General features: G+C 40.6%; 1 protein-coding gene and 1 pseudogene across 5 annotated transcripts in view; both read right to left on the bottom strand.

Annotated features, from left to right (window-relative positions):
• Positions 1–22523, bottom strand: part of Ube4b (ubiquitination factor E4B) — a 114121-nt gene that overhangs the window by 42458 nt on the left and 49140 nt on the right. For 2 of the 5 annotated variants that reach the window (XM_071617334.1, XM_071617337.1), the window contains 8 exons: positions 18238–18325; positions 17057–17201; positions 15236–15464; positions 14397–14810; positions 13533–13673; positions 6297–6438; positions 3711–3811; positions 1954–2068 (listed from right to left, as the gene is read on the bottom strand). In XM_071617334.1, coding sequence (XP_071473435.1) covers positions 1954–2068; positions 3711–3811; positions 6297–6438; positions 13533–13673; positions 14397–14810; positions 15236–15464; positions 17057–17201; positions 18238–18325 — 1375 coding nt within the window. The remainder of the gene's footprint in view (positions 1–1953; positions 2069–3710; positions 3812–6296; positions 6439–13532; positions 13674–14396; positions 14811–15235; positions 15465–17056; positions 17202–18237; positions 18326–22523) is intronic. The other 3 variants (XM_071617335.1, XM_071617336.1, XM_027947543.2) reach the window with 3 other exon arrangements.
• LOC114102230 (non-histone chromosomal protein HMG-17 pseudogene) lies at positions 5477–5889 on the bottom strand (annotated as a pseudogene).

The raw sequence follows: 22523 nt of genomic DNA, 5'->3' as shown, positions 1-22523 counted from the left end.
ACAAAATCTCACAACTATCATCTAGGAAAGCCTCTGAACATTTTTCTCAGGAACACTAAAGTATCTTCACTCTCCCCACTAGAGCTACCCTCCTCTGCAAATCAACAAAATATGACTCAGCATAATATTTTTCAGTCAAGCATTATACTACTCATGTGACCTACATATTATTTTCTCTTATTTTCAAATAAATACCTCCCAGCACTGATGGAAGAATTCTACAGCTATTCATTTCCAATCCTAAATTTCAGCTGCTATTTGTTGTTTATCATCTGTGAACACCTCTCAAACATTAAAAGGTCATTAAAATTCCAAAGATTTAATAATTCACATTTGCCACACTTTTAAGAGAGGTAAAATGCATCCCCCCCACCCCCCCGCAGTTTAGCAGCTGCATTTAATTCCATTCCTTTCTCTCCAGATAAAACTTCTGTTAACATACGACAACAAGTGTTCAATCCTGTGTGGCTGAAAAGCCATCAGAGTTCCTTCTTTTCCTCTGTGACCGGGAGATGGAACCCAGGCAAGTGCTCTACCACCGAACCACAGCCAGCCAAGGCCTTAGAATTCTGTGGGTAAAAATAATCAGGTCCATGGTGATCACACAACACTGTGAATGGGTTAAATGCCATGGATTTTACACTCTGAAATGGTAAATTTGATGTTATGTGAACTTAGCCTAAATTTCAAAAACCAAAGAGGTAACTCTGTGACCTCTGCATAAGTTTGTTCATGAGTAAAATGGCATAACCTGTCCCTTTTAGCAGATTCTGGGGCGGATTTTCTAGTTAACAACAACTGGGCTCCTCTGTCTGTGAGGCCTTTCTGAATAGGAAAGGCATTCCACATGCTACCGCCCACTATGGCTGTAAGAGCGCTTCGTTCAGCACGCTTGGGCAGTTCCTTGTTTCATCAGAGTTCAGCTCACTCTTCCACCTTCAATATGCCTGTTAGTCACAAGAAGATAAGCAGCCAAGGAACCCCAGGCAGAGTACACAGCAGGCCCTGGAATTTTCTTTTCCAAATACTTTGAAGACTGCTAAAAATACAATTCCCAAGAACTCAAAAGGTCTTAAAATCAATGCCACAGGTATGTATAAAATAGGTATAAAACAAGAGTAAAGGGAATCATGTCAATTACAGAGATTGCCTCTGTTTTTCTTTCTAATCACACGCACAAAAAAAGAAACAGTAATGCAGCAAATTGTATAAAAAAATCGTAAAAATGCTTTCATCAGGGGAAATGGCCTGTGAGTACAGCTCAGACAAAGCACCCTTTACAACATGCAGTACAAAACATCAAACAGAATGTGCTACCTGTTTGACCTTGCAGGAAACTTTCAAGACAATGTAAACAGCTTCACCATTACACACTGCACATCTGCATTTGCACTTGGTTATAACCACCATGATATCAAAACAGTGTAGAAATAATGAATGAAATGAAAAGGTAGCAAGCATCTTTTTTAGTTGGGTGGTAAGGAGACAGATCCTGTGTGACATGTGAACTGCTACTTAGCCAGCTGGGTCACTAATTTATGAATCTTAACAGACTCAGAACTACCTGTCAGCAGTACTCATCTGGAAAAATGCTCAGCATGCCTTATGCCATCTCCTGGTATTCCCTGATTAATAAATAAGCTCCTTGAAATAGGGGACAGGGTTTTATGTTTCTTTCTTAGCTCCCAAAGCAGCTAGCATAGACCCTGTTTAAAAGACTAGATGCTTGACTGATTAGTTGAAATGGGTACATGATTTCAATAGTGCAGCTGTCAAACCAATTTCCTTAAGAAAAGAATCTTAGGTGGGTCTTCTCTCTGAGCAAATAACACATGCACGTTCAAATCTTGGAACAGAATTTCTAATATATGGCATATTTGGAAATCAGCCTCAGATAGATGCAGTTAGGCTAAAAATAGTTAGATAGTAGTAGCAAACCTCACACATCCATACCTGTTTAAATACTTCCTCATCCTGGTGAGTGGTTCGCACCAGTTCTTGAATGAAGCCATATGGGAGATTCCTACATAGCATGTACGGCACGAGGAAGGACGGCTGCTGCATGGACCTGTGGAGCCATGAAAATCAAGGCTGTGATGAAGTCAATACGTTACACGCCAACACAGCACTTGAGATGTCACAGCAGAATCAACTGCCCAGGCAAAGCACCAAATTCCAAATCTTTCAAATAGTCTGCCTGACAGTCCTTTGCAAAAGATAAACGTTCTTATGAATGGCAACCATTTCTTGGCTTTTTAAATGAGACAATACAGGAAATTTCAAAGAACCCAGCTCTTTCTACAAAGAGTCCTTCAAAAAAGAAACATGAGGTGCTGGGACTGTAGCTCAGTGGTAGAGTACTTGCCTAGCATATGTGAGGCACTGGGCTCAATCCTCAGGACCACATAAAAGTAAATAAATAATATAAGAGTATTGTGTCCACCTACAACTAAAAAGAAATAGGAAAAAAATGAAGCATTATATATTTCTTTTACTTACTGTTTATGTCTATGTCTCATCCAAATTGAAAAAAAAAATTAAGATGAGCAGTCGTCTTTTTAAGACTCTTAAACATTTTTTAAAATAGTTTTTTAGTTGTCGATGGACCTTTATTTAATTTGTTTATTTATATATGGTGCCAAGAATCGAACCCAGAGAGTCACATATGTAGGCAAGTGTTCTACCACTGAGCCACAACCTCAGCCCTTAACCATGTAACGTAAAATTTTGCTACATGTATGCTGGGTATGTGGTGCAAAATTGTAATTCTGCGGGTCAAAAGGCTAAGACAAGAGGATCACAAGTTCAAAGCTAGCCTTGTCACTTAGTGAGACCATGTCTCAAAACAAAAAATACAAAGAGCGAGGGATGTGGCTCAGTGGTAAAGTGCCCCACTGTAAAATCCCCAGTACCAATAAAATGAAATGAAGTGAAATTTTGGTACATGTACTTAATTTTCATTCTTTTAAAAAATTTCAAAAACAGACGGTTATGGTACAAAAATAATACAGAACACACAGAATAAATGTAAATTTATCATTTTTCCTTTAGATATTTTTGCATAAGGGAAATGAAATATATACTTTTTTATTAAAATTGAAATCAGAAGCAAACACAAAGTAGTTCTTAGGATGATTTCCAAATTACCCATTCTACCACTCTGCTTTATTACTAAGTAACAGAAAATGATTCCACACAATCTGGAAATTCACGATCTATACATTTTGTTAAATTATCTCCACTGATTCCAAGCAATTGTTTTCAACTAAATTATAATTATCTATAATTGCTGTCCATGTTTAAAAAATAACCTATTTTTAAAAAGACATGGACCTCTTAGAACATAAATAATTCCTTTTAAAAATCTATTTTGCACTACTTTAGAAGATAAGGAAGGGAAGAAACAGTCCTCTATTTTCCTAGTACTTTAGAGAAGGAAAAGGCTCTCAGATCATTTAATCGAAAACTTTCACTTTTTCACTATTTTTTTTTAGTTGTAGATAGACACAATACCTTTATTCTATTTTTATGTGGTGCTGAGGATTGAACCCACACGTGCCAGGCGAGTGCTTTACCACTGAGCCCCAGCTCCAGTCTCAAATACCTTCACTTTTCAGGTCGAGGGAGTTCTCTGCATGTGGTATAGCATGCAGGGTCCTCTCCCTGCTGACCTCAAGCACATACCACATAAGGCTCTGCATTCTGCATACCTTGGTTGTGTGAGGGAACCTTGTAGTACTAGTGCAGTGTGGGATATGCACTGGGAGCGGATGTTGCTCAGAAGCTGGCTGACTGCTGGCTGGCTGCACATCTGAAATGGACAAGAAACCAACAGAATCATCCCAAGCTGCTGAAGAGCACCAGGGGCCAGAAGAGTGAGGGCTGGAAAAGGGCATGCTCCTCTCTTTATTTCCTCCTCATCAGCAAACTGCAGTGAAAGTGTCATCCAGCCACTACATTGCCTCTGATGGAATGTACGCTCAGAAAAGAGGAGAGAGGCCCAACCTCAGAGATGCACCTGTTATCTTTGCCTTTGATAAAGCTAAATATGACAATTCCCAAAGGAGCCCTCACAAATAAGAAACCAATAGGTAGACAATCAGATTAGCTTCCAACATACAGCTAGAACTAAGTAATGAAATAAAGGTAAAAATGAGAGAATAAGGAAGCCAAGTCAGCACAGCTTAGTGGACAGGTGTAGCTTCCTGAGTTAAAACCTAACCTTATTGCCAGGCGCGGTGGTGAACACTTGTAATCCCAGTGGCTCAGGAGGCTAAGAGAGGAGGAGCGCAAGTTCAAAGCCAGCCTCAGCAAAAAGCAAGGAGCTAAACAACTCACTGAGACCCTGTCTCTAACTATAGACAATTACGACCTTAGTCTCTAAGGTGTCAGTTTATTCTTGGTAAGAACACCTATCTTACATGTGGCTTCTCTGGGCTCACTGAGAAACTGCAGAATTCAAACCAATACAGACTTCACAAAACCCTTGCTGGTCCTAGTGCTCCATAACGCTGGTTATTATCTTGACCATCGCTGGCTACCAGCAATCAGTAGGGCCTTATAAGTCACTACATAGCCAGCTACAGGGCAGTCAAGAGAGGACTCTGAACGCAGGCTACCTGGGTTTCCTTCTTGGCTCTGTCACGTCTTTCCTTCACTAGAATGTGTTTTCTTCTCTTCTCTTCTCTTTCTTCCTTCCTTTCTTTCCCTTCCTTCCTTCCTTCTTTCTTTCTTTTTTTTTTTTCCAAGCCAAACTGTATCCAGCTTTATTAAAGATACTTTTCATAAACAATCATGGTATTTCAGGCAGGACATGGGCAGACAATCATTAACAGTATACAACAACTTTCAAACTCCCTTCTTGAATGGACTACCAAAATCAGAAAGCCACTATAAAACCCAATGAAGTCTTCATTTGATGCTCTGAATAGGGAAAGTTTAGAGTGAGGGTTGACATTTCACATTTAGCATGTTGTTTAACAACTTTTCACAAGCCGACCCTGACTTTCAGGAAATGAAAGGAAAATGGCAAAAATTATTAATCTGAAGATCCACAATCTAGAAAAGGAACTGCTGCTCTTCTGAAGGACACTATTCTCAATGACGTCACTGGAAAGTCCAGATTGCCCCACACACTGGTAAAACCAATCGTTGGGAATCAGGTCCCAATAGGTCTGAGTTTAGGGGAATTAAGTCTATGCCGATGGCAGAGAGGGACAGGAGGACATACAGATGAGTTTCAGTTTTTCCATACCACAAGGCATTTGTGCCAAGGTGGCTATGTGTGCCAACATCAGGGAATCCCTTCCTCTTGGGAACAAAGAGGAAGTCTCTCAAAACTAGAAGGGAAAGGTGTCTTCCCCCACAGCAATCCAGCTTTAGAGACATTCTACTAGTGACATATGCTCCTTCCCCCGCAAAACAACAATGAAGTGTTCTGTGTGCTAACAACATAGCTTAAAAAAAAAAAAAAAAGTAAAACAAAATTCTGCATTTTTATAAAACTTGATAAAAAATAGTATTTCAAACTGTACAGTCACCAGAAGTACACAGTTATCAAAAACGCACACACTTCACTTGGCATCTCCAGCACCTTCAGTTTTCTGTGCCTGGTCTGTTTTGGCATCTCCATTTTCTGCAGGGTTATTCCCATCCTTGCCAGTGTCAGCTTTTCCCTTTTTCCCTTTGGGTACCTTCTCTCCCTTCTTTGCAGGGGCCTTTTTAAGGCTTGGGCTCTGGCTTTGGAGGAGCAGGTTCGGCAGACAACCTTGCAGATCTTCTCTGTGGTTCGTCTTTCACCTTGGCTTTATCTCCTTTAGCATCCCCTTCTGCCTTTCTCTTGGGCATGGTGGCGACGGCAGCAGGACGCAGGCGCTGGACGCGGGGATGCAGCGGCGCACGGCTTTGGTCAGTCCGGGGGTCGTTCTCGCCTCTTCTTCACACTGCTCCTGTTTCTTTCTTTTTTAATATTTATTTTTTAGTTGTAGTTGGACACAATACTTTTACTTACTTATTTTTATGTGGTGCTGTGAATTGAACCCAGGACCTCGCACGTGCTAGGCAAGCACCTCTATCTCTAAGCCACAACCCCAGCCCTAAGATGTGATTTCTATGAAGGCAGAAATCTGTTTTGTTCACTAATGCATCCCAAGCTGCTAGTACAGTGCCTGGCACAGAGATGCTCCAAAACAAACTACTTGACTGACTAAATAAATGAATGACTTCTCCATTCGAGAGGGGATTATCAAAGAAATACTGGGGCTTTTTTTTTTCTTTAATAATCTGGTTCATATTACCTTTGGTGCTTTTTTTTCCTCTATTCCAACTCGGTCAAAACACTCAATGAGGTAGTTCAGCATATCTGTCTCCTTGCAGGTTTCAATGGTGAAATGGTCACTGTAGGAATCCCAACTACTTGCTCCACCAGAGGCTCCCAAACTTTGGAGAAGAGAAAAAAAAAAAAAAAAAAAGATGATGCTTACCCCCTCTTGATCATTTCTTCTTGACAGTCTTTGTTTCTGCAGCAGAAAGCCTGCTAGGATCCCTGCAACCTTCACAAAGCACAGACACCCATGCAGCACAGACTGCAGCTGACTGCTTGGCTCACCTGCTCCCAGCCCAACAAAACTGGCTTCTGGTGAACACTTGATGGTCCTACTAAGGGGACCTCATCTTACTGAGGATGGCAACTTACCTAACCAGAGGGACTAAGACAGGTACTTACATCAAACTGAGCAGCATCACTTGGGCAGACCTGCAGGTTAAAGCCAGACTACACTATTGCTATAACCCAACGCTCTAGGAGGGCAGGTTTAAGGAACTAAGAAAATACCTTTACTATTTCTAGTTTAGAACTGATAAAAATTCATCCAGCATTTGGCAATAGGACCAGAGCTCGTGGAGCATCCAGTTAGAGGGAGACATCAAGGATTTGCTATTAACACAAGATTTTCAAAACTTTCAGTGAAAAAACTTGAGTTAGCACAGTAAAATCAAAACAAACAAGTCTTATTTGTGAGCAGACCTGGCTCCAGCCCTGGCCTTAGTGCTGATATATTTACCTGAGCCCAGAACCTCTATTACATCTGCAGCGAGGCTTTAGTGAAATAATGTGGAAGTGCTTTGGAAAATATCACCAGGTCACAATGTGAAGCACAGTTATTATTTATATTAACTATTCTCTGGGACAAAAGCCAAACATAGTAGTGAGGATTAGGTCTGAGGGAATTAAACAAAGTTAATGTATTAAACAAAGTTAATGTCCACCATCACAGGTCTCATACCAAATTAGGTATTTAACTCAAATTATCTGATATACATACAATATACGAAGACATTAGTCAAGGCATAGAAGGCATGAAGAGGAAGAGAGAAAATAAACTTAGTAAAATTATTACATTTAGAAGATGATAAATGATGGGAAGAACATCAGGAACCCAAGAGTTCCTATTTCAACCTGGGGCAGAAACTAGAAGGACCAGGAAGAATTTAGAGCACAACAGCATGTTATGCAGCATAACAGATATGCACAACAAGTTTTGGAACATACACAGCGATCTTGGAATTAGAACATAACTGATCTTAGAATTCTGGGGAGAAAATAATTAACCTTAAAATGAAAACATGATATTAAAGCGTTTCATTATAGAAGGTAAAAAATAATGCCAGCTTTAAGTCCAAGGTTCTCAGCCCAGAGTCCAGCAAATCTGAACTCCTGTAGGACCTACAATATGGTCTGACAGTGGGAAGGGAGGAGACAGGCTGAGAGGATGTCCAAGGAGACACAGCTCGTCCCTGCCCACTGCATAGGCCACGGGGCCACCCAGAGACATGCATAGGGTGGGCCAGCACGGAAACCTGAAAAACACATCTATGCTTGTGTCTTTATGGCAATTAATGTTTTGGTACATTTTATTAATTAATGGTGGGACCTGGTATCTGCTGAATGACCTGACAACAGAAAGGTGAGTAGTGTAGAAAAGTACAGAGAAAATTCACTAGGGAACTAAACAAAAAAACCATCACCTAATTTAGAATATGGAGAATCCTCACAATAGAAAGGGCCAAGATTTCTCTATGCTGGAGGCAAGCTCTGTTTCAAGTGATTTGTGATTTTTCCCTCTTATGCTTGACATTAGTGTCAATATTCACTGAACATCTCAAAGGTAAACAGTGCTATCGCAGGCTTGTACCTAGACACAACTGTGGGTAGTTTTCCTGGAAACAGCTCTCACAGACGTTTAAAAAAAAAAAAAGATATTTCTTATTTCCAACGAAAAATTTTAACTATTCATCTTCCTGATAATAAGACCCATATTTCTCACATTTTTAACACTTATGAAATGAAAAGCATCTTATATTTTATGACAACAGGTCATTACTAGCTGCAAGGAGTCAGTCTGAAGTGGCATCCCTTATAACACATGAACTTTTATGTCCACAAGAACTCAGCATGCTTAGATAGTGCTGGCTTGTGCAACAGCCAATGAAATTAAGTTCCATTCTTAGCAACACATTCCATTTAGTTTTAACTTCAATTTAACTCCTCACTCTCACTTGAAATATTTTCACAGGTATTTCACTGAGACATAAAAAGTGACCTATGCAGCAGTCTGCCTATCTTGTGCCAGGTAATGCAATGAAAGGCACAGGGACTCAGAAGATCTCAGACAATTTTCAAAGCTAAATGAGGTTGGTGTGTTTTGGTGATTATCAATCAGGCACCAACCAACTGGCTGGCTTTCAGAACGGGGGAAAAACCCTTTAACACAAAAGGAAATGTAAAGACCAGTGTGTGTCAATGTTTCAATAAGACCAATCCTAAAGATGCCAAAGGAAGTCATGATCACATATTTAAAATGGCCAGTTTCATTAATGCTAAGCTAAGAGTCAATAGCCCAAAATGATTAACAAGGATTTTTAGATTCATGGTGAAAGAGCTGGGCTGAAATTATGAATGTGATAATGAAGGAAAATGTGGTACTATTTCTATACATAAATTTATGCTATTAACAAACATTTTTAAAATAGGTTGGGCTCCTGCAGTCCTGGGATTCAAAAGTTTGAGGCAGGAGAATCACTTCAAGATGAGTTTGGGAAACACAGTGGGCCCCCTGATCCTTACCTCTTCTACCCTCCAAATTTGTTTTCAGGAGTACTTCATTCTTCTTGAATTTCTTTTTATTATCAAAAAGCTGTTATAAAATTCATTACACTTTTACCACTGTGCCATTCTAAAATCTTGAAAACATGTTGTATTTAAGTTCTAAAAGCATATATAAAATTATACCTTCCCTTGGGAGAACATGTGAGCCATTTTCTGGTAACTAAATCAACAATTCAATGTAACCATTAATTACTTCACTAACAGAAATATAGTTGAATCCTTTTGAAAACGATAAAAATATTCGCGGGGGGGGGTGGGGTGGGGTGGCTGGGATTGGGCTCAGCAGTACAATGCTCGTCTAGCATTCGCAGGGTCCTGGGTATGATCCTCAGCACTACATAAAAAATAAATGAATGGAATAAAGGTATTGTGTCCAACTACAACTAAAAAATAAATATTAAAAAAAAATTTTTCCGGGGATTGACACACATCAGATCTGTGCAGACTAAATTCCATTCTAAATGTACCGAGAAAACTTGCTTTTTTAAAAAAAAAATATTTATTTTTTAGTGGTAGTTGAACACAATACCTTTATTTTATTTATTTATTTTTATGTGGTGCTGATGATCGAACCCAGGATCTCGCAGGTGCGAGGCCAGAATTCTACTGTTGAGCCTCAACCCAGCCGCCCCCACTTTTTTTTTGGTACCAGGGATTGAACTCAGGGGCACTTAACCACTTGGCTATATCTCTAGCTCTTTTTATATTTTACTTTGAGTCAGGGTCTCACTAAGTTGCTGAGGCTGGCTTTGAACTTGTGATCCCCCTGCCCTATCCTCCAGAGTCGCTGGGTTTACAGGGTTTATGTGCCACTGGGCCCGGCTGATAACTTGCTCATTAAAGGACTCCATAAAATTTTCTTCCATAATGAGAATAATCACCCTCCTATTTACCAACTTTTTAAATGCAAACTTGGGAATTTTATATTTTCTCAATCCAAGGCAAAGTCAGAGCTGTTATGGTTTCAGCAGTATAAATTCAGTCAATGAATGTGCACAGTGGGCCTGCTAGGTTCCAGGCACTGTTGCAGGTTCTGGAGTCTATACTGATGACCTTGTCGATGTGGCAATTATATTCTAGAGGTGGGGACCATCAACGACAAACTCATAGGTAAGTGCTGTGAGGGAAAAGAAAAGTGAGTACAGGCGATGGCGCGAGGCAGCATGTGTGTAAGTGCTGTTCAACACAGCAGAGCCGGCCACCAGCCTCTAAGCAGCCTGCACTCACACAGGCCTCACGGAAGGCAGAGAGCAGGCCAGATAGCTCTCTGCGGGAAGAGTGGCCCAAAGAGAGGAAATGAGATGAGTCCAAAGGTGTAAGGCAGGAGGAAATACTACATGCCACGAGGATGGAGGCGAGTGGAGAGAGGCGAGGGGAAATGTTTTATTCCCACTACTTCCATGGTGAATCCTCCAGTATGATGACCAACGGCAACAGGAGGACAAACGTCAATCTTCTGTCTACTAACTGGCCTTTCTCTGCTCACACAGGCCACTGACGCATCTAAGCAGTTAACAAACAAAAGGGTCCCTGATGATGTCACTGAGTTACGAAATTAGCTGTGGAGCTGCCTGCCTCTTATTTATTGAGTCACCTGGAGTTTTCTGTCCTTTCAGTCTTAGGGACCTCATGGAGAAAGTAATAATGTTGAAGTTTCTTTTCCTTCATGAGGACATGGGAGAAGGCTCTTTGGCAGGAGCCCCGAGCCTGACTGGAGGCAACGGAAGACTGTACTTACCACTTGACCATGTGCCTAAGCTGAGACTTAATCATTAGAAGAACCAGGGAGGGAAGGGTGGTGGGGAGGAGCAAACAAAAGTGCAATAAAAAATAACATAACCCCATTTCTCTCCAGTCACCAACTTCCTGAGGAAGACTCTACTGGGATCTGAATCACAAGACAATTTTCCCTTCACTCACTTTCCTGCGAGAACAGTTCCTCATAATTCCTACAGTGCATTTCACAGAAGACTTGAAAACACTTCAGAGGAATGTTTTGCCTTTCCTAAATTAGTTCCTGTCATTAAAACTGTAAATGATCAACATATGCCTGCAGGTCACAACTACTTCCAAAAACTCTGCTGGGCCAACAGAAGGGAAAATGGAGACAATTCCACTTAATTCTTGTGACACTAACTTAGAAGTATGTGTTAAAATTGCTTATTTCAAAATAAAAAAAAAAAAAAAAAAGATCACATAGAAAGGGACGGGAAATCCATCTGTGCTGGTCACTCAAGTGAACAAGGTGTTTGCTGCCTCGTCCTGGTTTTGGCCCTGTGTGTCACCAAAATCTCCCATTTGTTTAAGCAGTTTGTGTTATACATTTTTCACTATTGTTGTGCCATTAAAAAAAAATATATATATATATATATATATATAGTTGTACATGGACACAATACCTTAATTTATTTATTTTTATGTGGTGCTGAGAATCAAATCCAGTGTCTCACATGTGCTAGGCAAGTGCTCTACCACTGAGCCACAGCCCCTGTTGTGCCATTTTTGATACCCATGAGTAACATACAATTGGAGTATCTAACCTGCAACCTGGATTATATGATTTCCTTGCAACAGCCTGTGAGGGGCATGCCAACAGGCCAGAAGGGCGTTTCGTAGTTAAGGAGTAAAATGAGGCTGGGGTGTAGCTCAGGGATAGAATGAGCTTTCCCAGCATACATGAGGTCTTACTTATCAACCCCCAGCTTTGCCCTCCTCTACCCCCCAAGAAAAGAAGCTGGCACTTCCTAGCCAAGGAACAGAGAAGATGCCTAGACTCTCAGTAGCGAAATTACTAGTGAGGAACAAGAAGAGCAGATACTGCTGCCCGCAGAAGGCTAGGCCAGAGGCAGCGCAGGGTGGTGGAAAAGAATGTGAGCTCCAGTTTCCCGCCTGCCTGAGTCTGAATGCAGGCTCTGCTGCTAACTAGTTGGTGACTTTAACCTCCCTGTTCCTCAGTTTCCTCAGGGAATGCTACATGGGATTAAACAAGGTCACTTAAGCAGAGTATTAGGTGAATCATCCTTAATAAGCGTGTGCTGCTATTATTACATAACCAGCAAGTGTTTTTCCTAGGATATAAAATCAAGATCTGAGGTGAGGCTCAGATGTTAGAAATCTAGAGAAAGAGGTGTTAGTAAAAGCACCATGACCAGATATACCTGTTAAGAAAGATGGAATTAAATAGGCCAGGGAAAGAAAAGAGTGTTTCCCCCACAGATAATTTGCAGCAAAACAGGTAACAAAGCAATTTTACCATGATGGAATATGATTCCTAAGGATTATGCCTGCAGTGTGACTTCAATCATGCAGAGGATTTTATGTACATGAAAAATCCACGTACACCTTTGGGAAATTTCCTTGAGAAGTAATGATGCAATGTTCAATTTTAATGTGGCCCAGGGATCCCCCACTCTCAATTTTTTTTTAATACAAATATCAACCTTCTGGAATTGATATTTAGCCTGTGTCAACACTCCTCAGTGCTCTCTAATGATTCTTCTGAACACGGTCAGATTTAATGAAGTGACCTAACCTTATTGCAGTCTCTATTTATAGCCTGGAGTTATTTTTGAACAGTGCTGGGCACAAATACCAACTCTGTCCAGAGGAAACTTCAATTTAAGAGCAAAACTGTAAGAAGAGTCAGAGGGTTAGATAGAAAGGACCATTACATTTTGTTGCTCAGAGTCACCTAGAAAACCCAAGTAGTGGTCTTCACTTGGTTTTGGGGCTGAACATGCAGCAACATCTTGAATTATATTTTAGCTTCTGAAGTCATTCCTGGGCTCTTTAAACAAATGGGGTCTGGCTTCACAAGGTCAAGGAGGGACTCAGAGCAATATAAGGTTAGAAGTGAAAATAGAAGCCTCATTATATCAAACATATGACCCCATGTGCTCTTCAACAGATTATCTAGACTGAGCATGGTGGAGTGGTGATAGAAGGGAACACAAACACACAAGGTCCCACCCCTATGCCACTGCTAAACACCAGCAACCCATGCAATCGTCATGACGAAAACATGCCTCACGGTACAGACTGTCCACAAGAACATTTTGCAATAGTAAAATGAAGGGTCCTTCATTTTAGATCTGAGAGTGCTTGAACTTAACCACAAATTTGTTTTCAGGCTTCTGACAAATGATTATGGGTGAGTGTTCCTCTGAATTACCTGGCAACTACATGAAGTGTTCTATGTGTCACTTTTTTCTAGTTAAAAGATCCTCACATGTCAACACAATTTTGCTAACCCACCTCCTTTGATCCTAGTCTGTTTGGATTCAAAGCACACCTCTAAGTAGGGCTCATACAAGTTAGTTCCTAAGCACCTAAGCACATGCAGGGTAAGACTCCATTCCTCAGATACCTGGACCCAAACTGGACACAAGAAAAATCATCACCACCACCACCACCTTCATCACCATCATCATCATCTTCTTCATCTTCTTCATCACTACTGTCTCCAGAAAGTGCGAGGAAGAGGAAGGAGAAAGGATTGTCGTACATACTACCACAACAAAAGCAAAAAAGGTCATCAGGGAACAAAGGAAAAACAAGAGGGAGAGGCTTTGCATCTGCTGTCTTTTAAAATCTTAAAAGTTTTATCCACTTACATGCAAAAAATTACACATTATAGAACTAAGTGGACACATTTGAGAGAAGAGGCCACTGGATTCATGGAATTCTGATACTGCTTATTTCTATGAGGTTGAAATTACATGTGATCAGAAATCAAAACATCAAGGTGTGACCAGAGTGAGCTGCACCCACTGGAAGGAAGAACACCAGGCCCAGACTTGCCCACAGTCTGGGGCTCGGACTGCACTTCACCACCCTGGCAGCAGTCCAAAAAGTCAAAATGTGGCCCAGGGATCCCCCACTCTCAAATAACACACTGACCACAGTCTTTGAAACTAATTTGTAATGAAGAACGACACACGAACTAGACTTTTAAAAATAAAGTTGTTTCTTTTTTCAGAAAAGGAAGGAGGGAAAGGAGAGGAACGGGAGGCACAACAGAGCAGCCCTTGCTTACTGATGTGATCAAAGCCTAGGAAGAGCGTGGACTCAGGTCACATGCCCACCAAACTAGTTAGTGGCACAGGTTAATGACCCAAAACAACTTCCAAAATTTAACTGAGGTCAGCGTCACACAACAGTTCTTTCAAACCATGTTAATCTCCCTCCCTACACTGCAAACACACGCACAACTCTCCTGCTAAGAAAATACCTAGGAGAGATCCGTAGGGAGGAGGGACGTCTGCTGGCGTCACTGGGTGAAGCAGGAGGCACAGCTGGGCCCATGCTGGGGGCCCTCGGTCTGGAAGTGCTGACAGGTACTGCCTGAGGGCTACTTGCAAGGGCAGGGAGCCGTGGGGAGCTAGATGGGATGGAGATGCCTGAAGACCGTGGGGTGGGACACGGTGAAGGCCCCCACGGATGCATGATAGTGTAGGGCCGATACCGTGGGGATGAGGGCTGGCTTCCTGCCGCCGCAGTTCCAGAAGCCACACTGTGATGGCTGAGGGAAGCAGAAGGCGTAGCTGTCTGGAGGGCTACATGGGAAGGTGAGGCAAAAGATGGACTCAGCACTGGTACCGAGTTCCAGAAGCTGGTAGTGGGAGCTGGACTAGTTTCATAGAGGCTAAAGTAGTTGAGAAAGGGAGGAAAGAAGAGAAAAATCAAAGCAAAACTTGAGATAACTGAAACAGAAAGTTTTAGGTTTTTAAATGATAATTACATTTCATATCTCTTAAAGTTGCAGTACAGAGATCAGATAATCATTTAAATAATAATCTAATTGTTGTGTTGATCTAAGGTAGCATACATAGCTATTTATTTCTAAAATTTAAACTACCAATAACCTAACCATGGAAAGCCCCCCCCCCAAAAAAAAATCCAATTTAGAAAAGATAATATCACTTAAAAAGACTAAGTCCATCTGCCCAAATATGATACGTATCATAATGTCCATGACATAGTTCAACGTTGTAAATAAACATTCCCTTCTACACCCTTCATGGCTGTTTTACTCCCAATTAGACGTGCACACTGGTGAACCACACTGACCTAGACAAAGAGCTGGCGCTGAAGGAACCCAGGCTGCAGAACATGGGGCTTGTTCCTGGATTGGAGCCAGTGTTCAGCATAAGATTTCTGTCTGGTGACCGAGCTGCAGCTGCAATGGGCTGCGATGTGGCTGTCAGACTGGCAAATGGGTTTTCATCTCTAGTCTGAGTGGACATCATTAGCACTTCCATCAAAATCTGGCCAATCAAGTCCTTAAAATCAGAGAACACTGTTGGGAAGGCAGAATAAAGAACAAGTTACACATGGCTCTTCATACACATGGTCTTCAAATAAGCCAAATGGAACCAGAGGGTTCAGTATGACATCCTGGACTGGATTCTGGAACAGTAAAATGACATTAGTGGACAACCTGTTGATATCCAAATAACGTCTGGTGTTTTGTCACTAGTCATTAGTTTTAGTGAATGTACCACAGCTACATCAAGAAGTTACCATCAGAGGAAACTGAGTAAAGGCATACAGGAATTCCCTGCCCTATCTTTGAAATTTTTCTATAAATCGAGTTGCTCTCAAAGTAAAAGTTCATTTAAAAACAAAATGGAGTGTCAGTGGAATTACTGCTGATGTAGGTATTAACTGTAAACGAAGCCCACGTCCACCCTCAGAGGTCAGGTCATCACACCACAAACACAACAGAGTTGATATTTCTTAACCAGTATACACAGTATGTAGAGCTTGACATACAGTGCAACTGATAAGACCAAAGTTCAAAAGATTTTATGGAGGGTCCAATGCTAAATCACCATCTGGCTTTCTGCAGCAGGTTCCACAGTCCAACAGCCTTCTTACTCTTTGTGGCTTCCAGCTGATTTGCTGCTGGTCTTCAGACTTATTCTAAATTTTACTAAACAAATAAAAGTTCTAAGCCATGGAAATTTCACCTAATTTGGTTATTAAAAATTACCACTTTTATATGTTATACAGATATTGAGACTTGCAGCAAGAATAGCACATGGCAAGGTTTTAAAAGACATGGTTGCTCCGTTCATGTCCATAATCAGAGTCAATAAGAAGACACCAATAAAATCAGAAATAGCCTGTACATCCTCCAGGAACGGAGAGCTTTCTTCTCTTCCTAGAAGACAGGACAAATAAGGAGGGAAAGGCGGCCACCTTACCAGTCACTCATTCATTTAAAATATATCTATTGTGGGACTATTTTGTACAAGACACCTTTCTAAGGACTGGGGTACATCAGTGAGTAAAACAGACGGAAACCCCCACCCCTCAGGGGTGTCGCTGTGTGCAAGCATGCCAGCAGCCCCTCTGCTTCCCCATGCAGCCGACAGCAGAAGAAACAATGACAGTGCCACTGTTGCACCTGGCTGAAGTTTTACATTCTGCTATGACCCTCGTTCACCACTCTAGTCATCCAGAACCCCAGGACGCCACCTGTACTAAGCAATTTAGCCCAACATATTTGCTTTGTTGTCTACACATGGCCTGGAAGGCACTTGAAGCAGGTCTCTGTAAACACCTCCCAGGCTCCCTAGGGACCCTTTATAAAGGAGCAAATGCCTTCTCTAAGTTACCTTCTACTAAAAAGGAAAAAACTCCAATTCTGTGACCATTAACTTACATCATTCTCTTGTGTGGAAGTCAAGAAAGTACAAAATAATTTATCAGAGGTCAGAGGACGGGGAAGAAAGGTGTCAAAACAGCAGTGTACGCAACAAGAAGTGCCCCTGTCATCAAATGTCCATCCCCACAGCAAGATATGTGGACACAGAGGGAAGCACAGCGTCGGGCTTGCCTCCTGTCAGCGCTTTGAAAAGGCTGCCTGCAGAGCTGGAGTCCTACCTTCTTTTGGGTTCTGCTTAAACTGCGCAGAAAGAGAAGAAAGAAAGATGACGTCTCTGTCCCGATCCTTCCAAGAGACTCGGAAGATCTTACAGACCAGCTGTAAGGCCTGCTCTTCAGACACCTCTGGGCCTGAGGAAGGCTCCTGGTAAGGAAGAAGATCTGGGGTTAATCTCCAGAAGGAGGCAAGAGCTGGAAACTTCAACAGGAATACTTTATTCAGATTGAATTCATTTAATAATGAGGATATTTTAAAATGCATAAAACCATTCAAGCTCTGATTAAGAGGAAAACTGAATCTGTCACTATTACTTCAAGGTTATAACATCTAGGTCTCATGAACTTCTGATATAGTTTATAGAAAAGTATAAAAAAAGCAAGGGTGTTATCAGGAACAACTCAGTGAGAAATGTGATACAGGCTGGATATACAGCCTATTTTTTGTTCTAAATTTCAAAGGATCAGGTTAACATTCTAGGTACATAACCAATTTTCCTTCAGGAGTTTTCTCCCAATTTAACACCTCTCATTATATTCCACCACAGATAAAATACCATATACGTAAGAATACCATATACGTAAGAACTTAAATTCTAAGAACTATACAAACTACAGCTCAGCATCACTAGAAGCTCTAGGCCAACGTCTGGTCATCACCGACGTGCACTACTAACGCAGCCCAACGCCCAGCTGAAGGGAAAGTGGTGGAACTGCCTCCCCCGTGACGCCAAAAGCAAACCCCAACAAACCCCTAGTACGGGAACTAAGCTCGGCCGACAGTACCACACACAGGCCTGGTGGTTAAAGGCTTTCCTTGCTACTGATTTTACATATTCTGGCTTAAATTCCCACCATTTCTCTCGGAATACAGCCAAAGATACGATGATCTACTTGTTCAGGCAAGACCAACGGAAAAAATTCTAATGGGCTCTATATTAGTTCCTACTGCAAATTAAATTTACTGATAAAAACCTAAACCTAAACCAAAGATAAATGAGGGATTTTACGAATTAAAAGTACTGAGAGATACTTCCATTAATAAGGGCAACTGAGGCTACGCACTCTCCTTGGAAAGGACAACCCCACCCACGTAGACTGACCGATCAAGGAGACCCACTCATGGCCACTCCGGCAACGAGACACGACACTGGAGACTGGAAGGGGGCTTCCCTCTTACCCACCTTGTCACTGAGGCTCCTCTTTTCTCTTCGATCGTTTTCGTCAACCTCCATATTTTCAATTCCTGAATCCACATCCACCTGGGACATGCTTTAAGCATAAAAGACAAATAAGTCTTTCAGCTTCTGTAAAACCCCCAATGTCACAGCTGCTAGTTGAGGAAAAGTTTTTAAGTCAAAATCAGTCAGGAAAGCAAAATGAAAAATGTTCCTCTTTTTCTCTAATTAATTTTTAAAAGCTCTTCACCTATTGGGTTATAAGTATCCTGCCTCCCACACTTTGGAAATGTTTCCCCCCAGATATCATTTCCTCAGGCTCAGTCTCCAACAAAGAGGAAAGCAAAACAGTGGAGCAGATTCTTCAGTCATGTTATTTTTAAATGACATAAAATGCAACCAGAACTTGATTACAAAATCTGGTTAAATACATGTTGTTTTTCTCCTGCATTAAATAGTTATCCAGGACCAGTTATTGAAAAGATCATCTTTTTTTTTTTTTTTTTTGGTACCAGGGAATGAACTCAGGGTCACTTAACCACTGAGCCACATCCCCATCCCTTTTGATTTTTTGAGACAAGGTCTTGCTAAGTTGCATAGGGCTTTGCTAAATTGCCGAGGCTGGCCTTGAACTTTTGATTCTCCTGCCTTAGCCTTAAGAGTTGCTGGAATTACAGGTGTGTGCTACCATTCCTGGCTAAGATCATCCTTTTTATATTAACATAAAATCTATGTTGTTGATTCTCATACATGTCTGGGGTTTATTTCTGGATACTCATTTTCCAGAGGCTAGCTGCGCAGGAGTCGACATCACTCTGTCTGACTGAACCCTCATGATGTGCCTCCACTTGTGTGAGATCAAACACCTCACTCCACTTCAAACCATCTCGATATTCCTGGCTCTTCCCTCTTCTATGCACACTTGAGAATCAGCCTACTAGTTCCTTAAAAATCCTGTCAGGATTTTGACTAGAATCTCATTGACCTTGGAGATCAAATACGGGAAGAAATGACATTACTATGTTCTTGAGTCTCTCTCCCCAAGTACTAAAACCTCTTCAAGGTCTTTCAATAAACTTTTATAATTTTCTCCATAAAATTCCTGTAGTTCTTTTGCTAAATGTATTTCTAGATACCATATAGTTTTTATTGCAACTGTGAATGGCATGTTTTTAAAAGTGAAATTTTCTAAGTTTTTATTATTGGCACATAATAGCATAACTGGTTTAAAACATGCAGCTCTTACAGCAACGTGTTCTCTTATTCATAGAGTTACTACGCAGATAGTCCACCTGTCTCCAGGTAGTAACTGTTTAGTGTCTTCCACTCTAATCATGTGTCTTCCTGCACTGAGTAGGACCCACGTGTTGAACAGTAGTAGAAACAGCAGTCATCCTGGGTCTAACTCCTGATTTTACAGAGTGGTTCTAACCACTATCTGTGGGAGCTGCTGTGCTTTTTAGTAGATGTTCTCTCACAGTAAGATAACCTATACTAGTGCAACACACACACACTCTGGAATCTTAGAGGCTTATTAAAACTATAAGGGTTCATTTCTTGCTTACGCAAAGTCTGAAGAGAGTGAAGCATCCTTACTCCATCTTTAATCTATGCCATCTGCAATACACAGCCTCCCAGGTCACTGGAGCAAGAGAAGAGAGGAACGGAGGAGGAATATCGGCTCAACTGCCTTCACCTAAAAGTGATGCATGTCACTCTCATTCACAATCTACTGGACAGAACTAGTCATTTGGCACCAATCTAACAGCAAAAGAGACTGGGAAATATTAGGAATCTTGTGAGATATTTGATGAACTCTTGTCTCTGCCACAATACTGCTTTTTTCTTTTTGGTACCGGGGATGGAACCCAGGGCTCTATCATTGAGCTACACCCCAGCCCCACACTGTCAGTTTAAGGCTACTTCTTCCTATTCCTCATTTGCTTAGATTTTAATAATGAATTAATGTAGAATTTTATCAAATTTTTGCAGCTAACATCACAAGGATTTTCTCTATGATATATAATATGGTAAATGACATTTACAGATTTTCTAATGTTAATGCCCTCTTGTACTCTCAAGGTAAACCCGAGTTGATTATGATATAGCTATCATATTGTAGTGTTTTTTAAATAAACTTTTACTTGAAATACATGTGCAGAGTCGTGCGTAGATGTTTGGCTGAATGAACTTCCTTGAAGTAAACCTATCCAGATCAGGAAACAGAACATCACCAGTACTTCAAGAAAACCCTGCAGCTCTTCAAATCAAGGAGTAAGTTGACTCACAGCAACCACTATGCTCACCCTGAAATCCAAAGATTAGCTTAGCCTGCCATTTATGTGCTATGGGATTTGACTTGCTAATCTTAATATTTCTGCAAATTTGTTTATGGATGTGATTACCCTATTATTAATATTCTTTTATATTACTCACATAGGTTTTTTTGCTTTGTTCTTAATACCAGGATTGAATTCATGGAAACTCGACCACTGAGCCACATCCCCAGCCCTATTTTTTTTTTTTAAGATGGACACAATATCTTTATTTTGTTTAGTTATTTTTATGTGGTGCTGAGGATCAAACCCAGTGCCTCATATGTGTGAGGCAAGCACTCTGCTACTGAGCCACAACCCCAGACCCTATTTTTTATATTTTATTTAGAAACAAGGTCTCAGTGAGTTTCTTTAGCACCTTGCTTTTTCCTGAGGCTAGCTTTGAACTTGTGATCCTCCTGCCTCAGCCTCCAGGGCCTCTGGGATTATAGACGTGTGCTACCACACCAGGCTTGGTTTTTTAAATTTTTAAAAATATTTTTATTTTTTTTGGTTGTAATTGAACACAATACCTTCATTTTATGTGTTTACTTTTATGTGGTGCTGAGGATCAAACTTAGCGCCACACATGTGCTAGGTGAGTGCTCTACCACTGAGCCACAAGCCCAGTCCCAAGCTTGGTTTTAATATTAAGGTTATATTAGCCTCATTTATTAAGTTGGAATGTTCTTTTTTTTTAAATTATCCAAAAATTTTTTATACAATTGAATACCTGCAAAAACATACAGCAGAAAAATACCAATTCAGTACATTTCCTGGTGTTTATTTGGGTTATCTCTTTCTTGTTGAGCCACATTTGGGGAGAATTGTTTTTTTGAGAAATCTCATTTTCCACCAAGATTTCAAATTCATATGCACCTTGTAAATTTATACTTTTTCATGGAATTCTCTTTGTCAGTAATACATAGTACCGAGAACCCATTTTGTGTAGACATTGAGATACTGATGATCAAAAGAGACTAAAAAAACCCCTACTTCACAAAGCGTACATCCTCGTTAGAGAGAGGAAGAAAATAAACTATAAACATAATTTCTCATAAGCAAAGCATATAGTATATTAAACAATAAATGCTATAGAAAAATGAAAGCAAATGAGTCAGGAAAAGACCACTAAGAGTGCAGGTATTTCCCATTTTAAATGGAAATTTAAACATTTTTCTCAAGTTGTCACTTTGATACATATTTATTATTTTTCAATTCTGAATACTTTCAAATTTCCATTATGATCTCTTCTTTGACAGGTATTTAAAATGTCTAATGTATGTGGGTTTTTAAAATTCCTATATTAATTTTCTAACAATGGATGAGTCAGAAAACATGAACCAATGGTTCTGACTCCTGAAACTTTCTGACTGAGGAGTGTTAGTGAAGGCCGTGTGCTCTCACACTAGGACGCAAGGCTCGGCCTCCTTCAACTAAATCACGATTGCCGAGTTGCCTTTTGGTGCTTACAGATATTTACCCTCCTTGATCTATTACTGGCTGAAAAATGGTAATGGTAATCTCCCATTACCGTTATGTGTCATTTCTTCTTGTACCATCAATACCTGCTTTATTAGATGTTGAAATCATATTACCAAGTGAATACACATTTTTAAACTGTTATATCTGGCTAGCAAACTGTACACCTATCATTACAAAATGCTTATTTCTTATAAATTCTTTATGCCTTACTGTCTAACTCATCAGTAGGTTTATCCCAATTTTGTCTATGTGGTCCCTCTTCTTCCTTTAGCTTTTCATCTTTCTGTGTTCCAGGTATTGCCTTGTGTAAACAGATACAAAGATGAACTGTTTTGTTTTTGCTCCATCTATGACTTTAACTGATTTACTATGATCAGTGACATATTTAGATTTGTTAAACTATCCGATTTTGTGCTGTTTGTCCCTTTCTAAAATTTGTATTTTTTTCCCATAAACTTAAGTTTCCTCTACCCTACCCCCCTGCCTTGTTCC

Source organism: Marmota flaviventris, chromosome 10 (assembly GCF_047511675.1).
Source record: "Marmota flaviventris isolate mMarFla1 chromosome 10, mMarFla1.hap1, whole genome shotgun sequence".
In the NCBI taxonomy this organism is placed as follows: domain Eukaryota; kingdom Metazoa; phylum Chordata; class Mammalia; order Rodentia; family Sciuridae; genus Marmota; species Marmota flaviventris.
Note: the sequence above shows the minus strand (reverse complement) of the source record. Positions and strands in the feature narration are given on the sequence as shown.